At 40.6% G+C, this 13,428-nt stretch overlaps 1 protein-coding gene across 2 annotated transcripts; it reads right to left on the reverse strand.

Annotated features, from left to right (window-relative positions):
• Positions 1–1,274: 1,274 nt before the first annotated feature.
• LOC139296375 (CTD small phosphatase-like protein) lies at positions 1,275–13,049 on the reverse strand. Of its 2 annotated transcripts, XM_070918761.1 has the most exons (8): positions 12,912–13,049; positions 5,593–5,750; positions 5,426–5,458; positions 4,356–4,457; positions 3,509–3,565; positions 3,028–3,120; positions 2,282–2,467; positions 1,275–2,035 (listed from the first exon to the last, which is right to left on the reverse strand). In XM_070918761.1, exons 1-8 carry the CDS (start codon positions 12,985–12,987, stop codon positions 1,910–1,912), a joined length of 831 nt encoding a protein of 276 aa, XP_070774862.1. In that variant the 5' UTR covers positions 12,988–13,049; the 3' UTR covers positions 1,275–1,909. The 2 variants fall into 2 exon arrangements, with proteins under 2 accessions (XP_070774862.1, XP_070774863.1); XM_070918762.1 differs by lacking the exon at positions 5,426–5,458.
• Between the last annotated feature and the right edge of the window lie 379 nt (positions 13,050–13,428).

Here is a 13,428-nt window from a genome sequence, read left to right on the forward strand (position 1 = left end):
TACTTTCTTCCACAACAAAAGCTGATAACTATGGCAATGTAGTTCACTATACGAGGCCACTTGGCTGAAATGAACCAAGCAACATTCAAGTTGTTTCAGTATTTGAATTTTGAAGAAAAAAAAAAAATATTTTGACATTCTAATTTTTATTCTAAAATGACTAAACTATATATGTAAGTCCAGTTTTTCGAATCAAACAATGTGAAAAATGAATGTTCTATTATGAACACTGAAAGTTATTGATAACCTGGCCGGCCTTTAAAGTCAACCAAACCTCTACTAGCTAGTCAAGTGCTCTAGACGCCAAAACAAACTCACCAAAAAAAGGTTATTGCCATGGTTGCTAACGTTGCAGCATTCAGTTTGCGTGGCTCCTCTCAAACGTAGGCACTGAGGTGAAGAGCAGTTAAAAAGAGTCTGGGAAGGTAAACGCCACACATCGTCTCCGCTGGTTTTACACCAGAGCTGTAAATCAGGGGAGAATGGTGTGATTTGAACACTGCCCAGACTCGATCCGACACTATCCTATTCCCTAAAGACACTAACCTCATGAAAAAATAAAAACATGGCACTCGACCCATTTACCGTAAGATCCAAGACCCTTTGAAACAACAAAAAGGGATACCTTTGCAACTGTGTACAATTCTGGAGAAAGATCATCCCCTAATGGTGAAGCTGCACCACTTATGTGTGCCACAAAAAAAGAAAAGAAAAAAAAGTGGACTAAAAGTTAGCCATATGATAAGCACAACATGACAAACAAGGACCTCATAACATTAAAAACATACACATGTATTTGACAACTATTTGTCAAAAGAATAAAACCTATAATGCTATACTAACTACTAACGGTTTAACTGTTATAGTTGAACCCGTTAAAGATATGAAGCCTGTTAAAAAAAGAATTTCCTTATTTGGCAAATAATAAAACAAGATGGGTGGGGGGGGGGGTAATATGAGAGAGACAGAAAATAAATGGCACAATCTTATGTGAGCTTTCAGATCAAACTAGCAAAGAACTACTGTACTTGCAGGTGGGGGCGTAAGGTTCACAATTGCAAACGTACTCCTTTGCCTAAAACAAAATGAACTATTTCTACATATAATGAAAGCAGAAAGAAACAAAGTCACATCTATATAATGGCACAAGCATACTGGGGAAAAGACAGAATACCATGGAGACATTTACTCAGCGTTTGATGATCCAAAAGAAAGAAACTTTTATATCAAGATACTTCGGTGTCCACTTTAAAGCATATCGTGTGTGTAAAGACTGAAGTACTCTGGTAATATGCCATGTACAAAATCTCTCCCCCATATAAACAACATTCACACAAGGCACTTCATTCAGTAAGAAAAGAGAATCACAGTCCTTTCTACTACCAGAAACTGCCTGCATAGCAACAATACGAGGACAAAATCTTTTCAGACTTTTGTGTGGTACCACAAAAGAAGTTTCAGAAAAAAAGTTGTTTTTTTTTTTTTTTTTTTTTCTTTTTTGGTTTTAAAACAAGCACTTCACCGAAGAGTAAAACTTTGTTGGTTTGAAAATAAAGACCAGAGTTCATTCCTCTTAGCATTTTGTCCCCAATAGTATCAACTTAGGACGCTCTGTACACTTTCTGGTGTGATTTTTGTGAAACACAGTGCTCCTGGGATATTTAGTGTTTTGTTTTGTTTTGTTTTTTCGGATGGCACTCAGAAGGCAGCCAAGTCACCAGGAGATGAGAGCGGAGGCGGGTTACATGAAGGTTTCCACAGTGAGACTCCAAGGCGTCCCCCTTGGGGCAGAGACAAGAGGGGCGCGTGTGGGAGGATCTGCCTGAGTCTGGGAGACGTGATTGTAGGAAGGGGCAGAGATCGACAGAGAGGAGGTGGAGAGCACAGGCGGTGCTGCGGTGTTGTCCTGCTACCTGCCTCTCAGATTCTGCAGGACTCCGTAAACCTCTTCTTCTTTGCTGAGTCCCTCAAAGAAAGGCAGCAGGTCCAGGAGCTCTGTGTCATTCATATCGTCAAACCAGGATTGGACTGGGACCTTGGGAGACAAACAAAATTATTTTTAGTACCTTGATTTACCTACATATAAAATGTTTTCCTTATTGTCGTTAGACAATTTGACAACTAATTTGACTGCATTTTTTGGTAGATTTATGAAGTCATGTTAGGAAAAGCACAAAGATAATGGACTATATCAAGATAAACACTGGAAACCTTGGTGGCAAAGCAAAAGTATAACGGAAGGTGCTTCTGTGACAAATATATTAGTGGTTTAGGAACTCACAGCATTTTCTGGGTGGAAAATGTAAGAGGCGGGTGAATTGTCGACAATGATGACGTTGCTGAGCTCTCGTCCCAGCCGGCTGAGGTCTTTGACATAGTTCCCTCTGTGAAAAACGCAAGATTCCCTAAAGAGTCGCGCTCGAAACACGCCCCACTGGTCCAGCAGGTCTGCCACAGGGTCTGCATACTGTCCAAGACAAACAAACACAGGGAAATGTTACCAAGCAAATATTAGACGTTTCCTGAATTTCACTGCTACGAAAAATGCACATCTTAAATCTAACAGTATGTTGTGAAAACACAATGTGATGCAAATATTTATGCTCACATGCCTCAACTAGAGCGTGGACAACTTGCAAATGCTACACTATTATTCCAAAAGCAAGCAAAGCAGGTCATCGATCCCAGTTGTGTTTACCTAAGAGGAGAGACACCTCAGGAAATACTACTCTATGACACAACAAGCACCACTGACACCTAGCTTTTAACTCAGCACGAGGAACATCTGATACTACAGAAACTGGGTTATTTCTGTCTCATTCATTAAACTTACCCATGCATTATTGGCTAAGATGCAAAAGACACAGATGGAGAGTGAAGCAGAGGAAGTGTGAACCATTCAGACAGCGAGAGCAGATGAGAAATACGGAGCAGAACAAGGAAATAGAAAATGTTGCTCCATGGCTGTCACTGGCTTGTAACCAAAACACACGTCAGAGCAGAAAACGTGTTCAGGCCGAAACGCACCTTGGCAAGACTGGCTGTAAAGAGCACACATTCAAAGAGCTCGCCCATCTTTTGAAGGAACTCGTCCACATGGGGTCGTTTCAGCACATACACCTGCAGGACACAGCACAGTTTTATGGCCAGATTAGATAAAAACAGTTTACTAAAACCTTCACAGTGTGATTTATAGCAGTGTTGAGACAGTATGATGTCACGCATAACAACACTTGCAGGATTGCAGTTTGGTGACCGCCCTCTCTAAAAGACCTGATTCTCACTCACAGTTTAGATCCCCTCCTCTCTTCGCCCAGCGGCTGCCACCCAGTGCAAGTAATCATGAATAGGCCAACCAGGATACACACAGCCTATCCTGGATTACTTGAACTGGATCACAGCCAGTCTCTTCAGGATCTTCATATAGGAATAGAATGGAACTCATGCCCCTAATAAAAGAGGCACACACAATAAAAATGTATTTTTATTGTGTGTGTGTGTACAATACCTGATGAACGGTACCGTCGATCTCCACTGGAACAATGAAATCAGCATTGCTGATGGGCTGTGAAAAGAAACACAACAGCGAATCAGTGTCATGCCAACTGCTGGTGTAGTACCACAACTAATCAGCAGAGGTCCTGCTAGGAACACTTAACACTTTGCATTTCACAGATAGTCAAATATCTTGCAGGAAGAAGAAAATGATCAGTCTCTTTATTCCATTGTCCCCCTTCCTTCTATCCACTCAACAGACAGCGAGGTGGTCGTCCTCAAACAGGAATTGGACGGAGGAAGAGGAGCAGAATGAGGTCTACACACACATCATATTCTGGATTGGAACAAAAACCGCCACCGTAGCTTACTACTACTGCACTTCAGACTGTCCTATAACCATCCTGCTTTTACTCTAAATGCACAATAAAGATGGAATATTGCTGCTGGTCTTACTACAGCACATCCTCCACCACCTGCTCCTCTCCTGGCTTTGTTTACACTGTGATCTAATGGATTTAACCCAACTTTCACTTCCTGCAGGTTATTGGCTGAGTTTTGGATATAAAGATAAAGATAACACCAGATACAAAATATGCATTACTCTCATTGCAAGGTGTGTATATATATATATATATACACTGCTCTACAGTGATGTAGGAAAATGCTCAAGTAAAATGCACGTGTTATCAGGGTTCTGATTTATTTTTTATTTACAAATTGCACTTTTAAGCAAAGATTTAGATGGTCAGGCTTGCTGTTTCTTTCTAACATAGAAGGCCTTAGCCAGCTCACACTGACAGCTGACAATTGCACAACATCAGTAGTAAACCTCAATATGAGCTTCAGCCTCTTCTTACCTTGAATGAGCTGTGGACAAGCGTTTCATCCAAGTCAATCACCACACACTTTTTGCCATAGTCAGATATTATCATCTCTGGTAGGAGGTATTTGGCTGGTGGCTGGGGTGTGGGGGGGACAAGGCATATAATGTCAGATATATGGAGAGAGAAAGTGAGAGTATCTGAGAGAGACAGACAGAGAGAGAAGATAGAAGACATATACTTTGCATTAATTAATGGCTGAGCAGAAAAGCCAACACCATATTAGGAAGAGCATCTCCATGGGTGACAATGCAGCTGAGATAGAGCCATGTCTAGAATTATGCATTTAATGGACCCAGTCCCTCAACACCGGACATCCCCCCGATACAGCCTCCTACTCAGAGAAAGTAACGCCATCTTAAATGTCCTTAGATTTTTGTGAAATCTATGGAGATTAAATAAAACTTTTCATCACATTCTCACAGACAAAGGCCATGCAAAGGTTAGCTGTTGCTGCTGTAGAGCAGTCTTAGTTTCACTGAAATCACTCAAACTTAAAGCTTCAAAATTAGTTTGATTCAAATTCATGTCACAGTGCAGGAACAGTGCTGTACTAAAAATCCATTCACGTTTGATGGATCTAATCAGATCACATATAATTCCTTCCTTGAATGACGGGATGAATTAGTTTCAACTCTTAGTTGAGGAAGCAAACAAAGACTAGGAGCTACAGTGGAGCTTAACTATCACTAATATTATTCAATTGCACAGATAAGTAGCACAACAAATGGATTTACTTGTGGCATGAAAGCACCTGAGGCGATTTTATGCTCAACTTGTTAGACAGTTAGTGTCACAGTATTTCTGAAAGTATACAACCCACCAAGTGTCACTCATGCAGATCAGGCACTGAGGCACCATTTAAACCCACAGGTGCATAAACACAGCCAGCGCTACGATGGGCTGAAAATGAACCGCAGTATGGTAGCAGAGCAAAAGCTCTCTGAGGAGCACTGGAGCCCACACAGACAGGATGTGCCAGCACCAGCACCAGCCCACTCAGCCTGCATGCAAAGGAAAAGGAGGGAAAAAAAGGCAATACATACACTAGGGACAGGGATGACCTCGACCTGGTCACACTACAACACAAGAGAGATAGACACACACATACAAAACACAGGGTGAGGGGTAGGAAAAAGAACACAAAAAAAAGACAAAAGGGGTCCACCAAGATAAAGAAAAAACATATGTGTTTAGTGGAGAAGTAGCTCACCTTGGGAGGTGATCCATTCTCCTCAACAGGTGGAGGCAAGGAGCTGGTGTTGGAGTTGGTGGCTGGCGGCTCCACATTGTAGTTGCGGAAGCAGCAGAAGAACGTGCTGAAGATGCTCCGGCTCCTCTGCTTCTTTAGGCTGCTGTTCGACTGGGACGCTGTCAAAACAACAGGAAGGGGTGGGAGAGCAGAGGGTGAACAAGTGGATATGCAAATCAACGTTCTGTCATAAAAAAAATGTAGCAAGCTGAAGCTGGGAAGCATTTACGTTTGGTGATTTGCATGCTGAGCTGTGGATGATGCTGGAATAACTGGGAACAAGTGTTTATATGGTCACTACAGTTCTCCCAAGTGACCACAGTGGTGTGAGCTGCACTGAATCACAACAATAGGTGAGACCTTGGCAGTGTGATTAAATGGCATTAGTGTTGGTTTTGTTGACCCGGCCTGGCAGAACCACTGATCAGAAAATAACTTGGCTGGCCGGATGACTTCATCAGTCACACATAGCGACAGTTCAGAGCGCGCCCTGCTCTGATTGCAAATCGCCTCTCATTCCAGGACCACGGAGCGGGGCCTAAATCAGACACTGAGCTTTTATTAATAGTGACAAGTTGGAGGCTACACACTCCTCCCTCCTCCTTTTTACCCTGCCGTGGATCCCTTCACCTGATTGGCCTAGGAGTCTCCATTTTGAACGCTTGCTTACGCTTCCCTCCCTCCCATGTTTCAGCTGGCAGGTGAGTGACTGAAGCAGCCTGGACAAGCACAAGAGACGACGGAAAGGAGGAGGTGGGAGGCCCTCAGACCCCGCAGAGCCTATACAAGGCTGCATTCCTCTCCACCCATTAGTCCCCCCCCCCCTGCTCACACAACCAGAATGCATTTGCAACTGAAGACCAGTGAAGAGCAAATAGCATTATGTCATGTCTTTTGGCATCTTGATATTGTGCCACTTTGTGATCCTGACCTTAAACAAATACCCACCAGACATTTGTCAGAGGAAACACTGTGCATGAAACAAAATATCAAATGACTTGTCATAAAAACAAGCTAGCACACAGTGTATCAGTAGGAACAACAAACTTTTAGACAATCCTTACAAATAACCAGAAACTATTAATACATCAATTCAGTTTATTCAAGCATTTTGTCCAACAAAACAGGCCTATATACCATAGTATCTTGAGGCCACAAAAGCAGCCAGAGCCTCATCTCATGTCATAAAAGGGCTTAATGTGGAGTTTCTACACTATTATTTTAAGAAGACTACTTAAAAATATTCGTTAGTGCAGGAAAGGTATCAGACACTGACAGTAACAGCCTGTCACGGCTACATGAGACACCTTCTGCCTTCCCCGATCTCTCTGTCATTTTCCTCTCTCGCTAGCTTCCAGTCACATTAATTACTGCCTTTCAAGCTAGGGCACGCCATGCTGGGTATTCACACTATATCTTATCAGTGACACAAGCTCCTTCACCCCAAGACAAGTTAAGTACAATATGCATCCATCAAGAAGGAAATAACATTAAAACATTCAGAGACTATTTTAAGTAACTTAAAACCAAAACACATGGAATTGGCTCAGTCAAGCAGTGATAATGGAGTAGTACAAGTGAAACTGTATCTAGCTATTACTGACTATATTGTTTTTTGTTTTATTATTGTTAGTTTACTACAATATTTAACAAAACTATCACGCATTACTCATGTGCAGAAAAACTAGATTATTTATAATTGTTTTTTGGTATAGTCATCTGTTGATACAACATTTTTAGTTCATTTATATTGTCTCCGACTCATGTATACATGTCAAATTAACAGCTTTGAAACAGTGAAACCAGGTCCATGAAGAGACAGGCCATGCCTGTCACTAAATGTAAGTAATCTAAGTAAAAGAAATCCCGCAAGAAAATGCTTTCCCATTTTCTTAGTGTCCAAAACAAAAAGGGGCATACTGCAAGGGCAGAGAAGAGCAATGAAACAGGATGGCATGAGAAATTCCTGCTACTGCCCAATGTTTCCAGAGTGTAAAGGCCACCATCTGACCCAATCCACTGGAAAATAGCAAACCTTTACACAACACTGTGGCAACCACCAAATACCAAACTAATAAACTGATTTAGAGATTTGTTTGGAGATATCACCACAACATGAAATTACAGACTGCTTTCTTTCAGCAATTCTAACAATAAAGGAAAACTAACCAAATTGTCCTCTATGATCCCCTAGCTTTAGTTAGAGAACACCGCTGCAAGATGATCATATCTGACACAATAAGCTTGGTTTAAATTTAAAAATAGCCTAATCAGGACCACACGGCTTCCTTTATTAAACTAGACTTTGCCTTGTCATTTCAGCTCTGTATTACTGTAAAACTGGGACAGTGAGGCAGTTGTCAGCTTCCTTTGACTCATCACTACAACCGGCCGATTCCTGCACAAAGACCCTCAGAAAACACTGAGGACTACAAGTTCATTTATACATATTTCCCACAACACAATCAACAAGGTTTCATTGCCAAAAACCATTAACCATTTATTGAACACAGCAATATATTCCTCTTGGTCTTATGCCTTTCAGGTACAGTATATCCAACACTAGGTGGTCCACGTACACTATGAATCTTTAATCAGTAGGTTTGACAACAACTTCCAGTCGGGATCTGACCAAGAAAAGCCACCTCTCTCTCTAGTATGTTGTGTCCTGGACTCAGCACAGTGAGAGCTTAATCACTCCCACACTACATGCTGTAAGCAGTCCAGTGCATTCTTAAAGCTTTGTATTTGGTCTACTGTAGGTGGTGCACTGATCATTTTGTCTAAGTAATACTACACATATCTCAGTGGACTAACTTTCCACATGTATACTCTATATGTCAAGAATAAGTATGCTAATCAAATACCTTTACTTCTTTAATCTACAGAAAACAATGTAACTCAATCTGAAAATATATATATAGAAAAGAATAAAGAAAAGGAGCATGAAGAAGTGGAGACAAAACGACTAAGACACTGTTTATCGATAGTTTGGGAAAAGTTTGGTCATCAAACAGAATACAATAATCTACAGAATATGCGCACGTTGTTGACAAAGTAACAAATACAAGCAACCACTTTTACAACCTCAAAACATAACATGAGGAATGTTTGTGAACACACTCTGGCAACAACACAAGCAGCTATCAGTGCGATAAGCTCTAACTTCTACCATGGACCCAATGGATCTCTGCCTCAACAAACAATGTTAAGTTATAATAACTTTAAAGGCGTAATATTTAATCCAAATCTAAGCAAAAGGCTTGTCCTACCACCAAAATCTAAAATAAAAGATTGGAACCTGCTATTATTCCCAAATTAATTGACAGGTCTTTTGATTCACCTACTAACCATAGACTAAAACTTGCAAACAGCCCCATTAATAAAAGTTATTAATTCCAAATTGGGAGATGACTGGAAAGCAGAAATAAATGTATTTTTAAGTAGGCTTTAGTTTCAAAGTAACTGATCTATACTTCAATACTTGCTTTTCCTGCTCAGGGGCCAGGAAACTATCCCAGCACACACTGTGCAAGAGGCAGAGAAGTATACCTTTGACATGTCAGCAGTCACACAGGTCTGAAATAGATCTCTATTCACATCATGTTCACATGTATGGGCACTTTAAAAGTAAGCAATTTACTACACCTGCATGTATTCGGACTGTATGAGGAAAAACACACATGCTTGAGGTAAACGTGCAAACTCCACATAGAAAGGCCACAACTGGACGTGGATTCAAACTCAGGATCTTCTTGCTGTGATATGATATGCTAACCACTGAGCCACCGTGCCACCATGTTTGTCATAATCCCAACTGCAACAAGCCTTTTAATAATACAACATGTAATGTCTATTGCAATAGCAATATTTTTATCTCATTAAAAATTTAAACTAAATGTTCTTTTTTAGGATTTCCAAGGGGAATGAATTCTGATTCACCTGTGCTCGGATGATCTTAACATAACTCTATATGTCAATAATAAGTACATCTAGTTTTTTGCAGTTCAGTTGAGGTTCCACTGAACCTGTGCTCATTTTGACAGAGTAATCCATGTTGATCTTATTTAGCAGCTGCAGATTATTCATTTGCATGTCCAACTCTTAAAATAATTCTGAATATACTTAATATTTATGGAGGTAAAAACATTACTAATATGGAACCCCAGAAAATAAATAGGGTTAGGCTAAGAGTTAGTCCAATATGGTTGAAATTTGACAAAACCTGTCTGGTTGAAATTACAGTGACTGTCATTGGACAACTGCAGTGCTCAATGCGTACCACCACACATAAATCAATCTTCAGAAACGTCTTGGATTCCATGTCTATAAAGGAGGGCGAAGGGATCGTATAAGAGCCACCCATTCATCTCACAAATGCATTGAGGTTCTAGTGCAGAAATCTGAGTGGAGTGGCTACTTTAAATAGTTGAAACACCCCTTCATCAACACCCTCCAAAATCCTTAACAAGAAAAAAAAGACCCAGTAAAACCCCAGCCCTTATTCTTCTTTTGAAAAATCAAGTTATTCTTTCCAAACTAAAGCCTACTATGACTGCGAGAATGAAAGAAATGACCATTGTCATCTTTGCAAGTAGTTATACTTGGCCTCGAGGTCAGTGGTGCTCTGGCCAACAGGGCAGCGGGTCTATATTTAGGCTGCTGCTTGGCAGCCGAATCAGTGTGAAAGGCAGGCACATGTTGTAAGACAGCCAGTAGAGGAACACTGAGAGCAAAGGTGGTCAATTTTTGTCCAGACAGTTTGGAGCCTGTTCAAGCAATGGAAGACTACCTGTCAAATTCCTCTAAGACAGCTGCTGGGATGAGCTACATGTTAAGTGATTTGCAATAGACAAGGGACAGTCAAACCATTAGCTAACTGTACAATAAACTCAGGGAATAAAGTTAGTCTATACTAGAAAAATATATCTACTGTTAACAATAAAGAAACTTTCTGGATCTTTTTAAGTTCCTGTTCATGACACAGCTTATGACTGTGCACCTCAAACCGTGCTGTTCTGGAAGAAAAGACATGGCCATACTATTCCTATAATAATGGTAATATTTAACTTAGCCCTAAGGGAAGAATTCTGCATGACTCATTCTTAAGAGAAAATGTAAAAGGTAGGAAACAAACAGCAACATCACTGCTCTACTTCATCCTCTAACTCAACTGTGTCCTGCATAACAGACAACTCTTACTCAGACCAACATCTGGTGTGATTTTCATGCAGCAGCTTAATGCACAACAGTGAATTCCCACTGTGTGAATGGTGCTACTCAAACTCCTCTGAAACTCCACTTGAAAAGAGGGCTATTAGCTCTGATTTAGATGTGCTAAATTGTTATTACAAAGTGACATTTTTTAAAAATAATTTACTGATACTTGACTTATATTAAAGTTATAAGACCTACAGTACATCCTTAACAACAAATCCTGAGCTGAAGAGAACAATACAAATATTTCACTACAGATTTGCTAAATAAAACTACCAATCTTTCAATTAATCATGTAGCCTATAAACAAGACAAATCCACATAACAAGCCCAAAATGATGCCTTACATTTGGTTACTCTGCCCAACAACCAAAAGAAATAATTCAATTTACAAAGAAACAAAGGAGCGCAAAAAACATCTGCTTGTATGAAACCATAGCCTGCACTGTCTTATATTTTTACTGGAACCGTTACTTGAACCATTCACTTAATTTCATTTTAACGATTAGCAGATGAATTTTCCTATCAACTAACCACTTAATTGACTAATCATTTCAGCATTACTCATACCCAGTGACCCTAAATGACTTCACAGTCACTTTTTCCCAGCACAATAACACAACCTCCAAGCACCAAGTTATGACTTATAAAATCAAAACAAGCCCTTAAAAACACCTTCTGATATGTTTCAAGCAGAATAACTATCTTGATAATAATTTTACTGGGACATAATATCAAGCTGTTTGTAAAGTGTGCATCACTGCATTGGAATCTTCATATTTTTACTGACATACACTGTGACACACTGTGTGGGACAAATCCCAACCTACAATGATATTCTCCCATAACTCCCACGTACCTGCAATGATAATCTCACATGACGTACACACCTTCAAGTCACATAGAATCCATAGTAGTTACTGGGGGGGGTACCTTTGTACCCTCAGAGGAGAATGCATTGTCTTGCTTGACTTAAGGCTTAAGTTCTCACATTACTAATGATCTGACAAGTGAGGTTTGAGATGTGATATTGATACACGTCCCATGGGCCTGGGTGACCCGGAAAGTGTCAGTGCAGCCTCAGGAATGGGACTGAATGGACATTAGCAGCTATGGTCTTGAGATTTGAATTCAACAGCAGAACATGCTAAAGGGCGAGCAGAGAAATAAAGAGCAATGACAGATGTGGAAGTGAGAATGAAAAAGAAAATCTAAATCTAAACTATTGAAGACAGGAATCCATTTTTACGGGAGATAAAATTTTGAAAATACCACTTTAACTGGTAGTGAATTTCACTGGACAATACACAACACAGAAAACACACAAGATAATCTTCATCGGAGACAAGGCAGCTTCACTGTTTACAACATAGGCAAAAACTGATAAACAGGTAGCAATGTAAATCTGTGCATCCTACGAGGTGATATCAACCGTGATGGCTTTGCCACATCAGTTTCATTTCTTGAAGAAAATGCTGTTCTTCTTCACTATACATTTTATATACAACATTACTGATGGCAGTTCCCATCTGTCCGCATGCTTGCTTCGTCCCAAAAAAACTTTTGGCTACCCCACAGACCAAACCACCATGAACTTTTTAGCTTCTTGTGGTCGTGATTCATATAGTGAGTCACCTATCAGATCATTTAGCCCAGCTATGTAAGCAAAACACACACACAAAATGAAAGCGTAGAATATAGATATTTATAAGCGAAGATTTGCCATCATTTGGCTTAGCTAGGTGTAGACAGCTAAATTAGTGGGATAAAACCACACGTCTTGACACTGGAGCGCTCTTCATACTGCAGCAAGCAAACGTTAAGCTAGTTCGTGAACTTTTTCGGGACAAGGCCCCTCTGATAAACTTGTTGCTTACAAAAGAGCGTGTTAATAAACGTTAGTTATGTTTCCAGTTTATGTATGACAAACACAAACAGACAAGCAGTGCCCCCAACTGCTATACTAGAGCGGCCAGCAAGCGCGAGCTAAAAGCTAACGTCAGTCGAGAAAAGTAGTTAGCCAGCTAGCATTAGTTCTCTATCGTTAGTTGACTTTTCATTACCTTTTTCCTGGTTAAAGGATATGATTTCCTCCTCCTTCGGGTTGGAAACTTGGGTTATTATGGACATGTGGTCCATTTAGCCGGGTGGTTATTCCTGTTTTGTTTCCCACAATGTTATTCGTACTAGCGCGCTTGCTTCGTTTGCTAGCTACCGTTAGCTAGCTGTTTAAGATGAGGATGACCAGCCAGCCCACAAAGCCAGGCAACCGTACGAAGCGAAGTGTTGTGGCAGCGGTGGTAGCCAGCCAGCTAGCACGGTAGTGAATGGAAGCCAGTGAATGGCTGTCATTTATGGCTCTCCGCAAAATATCATTGCTGCAAACGAGTATTTCTTGTGGGCAACACCAACAGCGTGTGTGGCTAAAAAAAAACACAAAAAAAACAGCATACGTTGAATTGCTAACGAGCCGAAGTTAGCAAGTAGCTTGGATTAGCGAGTTAGCTGTGAAGCTCCGATCATCCAAAATGTGATGAGGCCGTGTCTGGAACAACGTTGAAAACACAAGGAAGCCCGTCG

The sequence above is a fragment of the Enoplosus armatus genome, chromosome 14, assembly GCF_043641665.1.
Source record: "Enoplosus armatus isolate fEnoArm2 chromosome 14, fEnoArm2.hap1, whole genome shotgun sequence".
Lineage (NCBI taxonomy): Eukaryota > Metazoa > Chordata > Actinopteri > Centrarchiformes > Enoplosidae > Enoplosus > Enoplosus armatus.

What these genes read in the sequence shown, in the direction of transcription:
- LOC139296375 (XM_070918761.1), bottom strand. Translation starts at nt 12,987, where the DNA reads ATGGACCACATGTCCATAATAACCCAAGTTTCCAACCCGAAGGAGGAG. An exon ending in AGAATGGATCACCTCCCAAG is followed by an intron (nt 5,459 to 5,592) that starts GTGAGCTACTTC and finishes CTTGTGTTGTAG; the next exon opens with TGTGACCAGGTCGAGGTCAT. An exon ending in TTGTCCACAGCTCATTCAAG is followed by an intron (nt 3,566 to 4,355) that starts GTAAGAAGAGGC and finishes TTCTTTTCACAG; the next exon opens with CCCATCAGCAATGCTGATTT.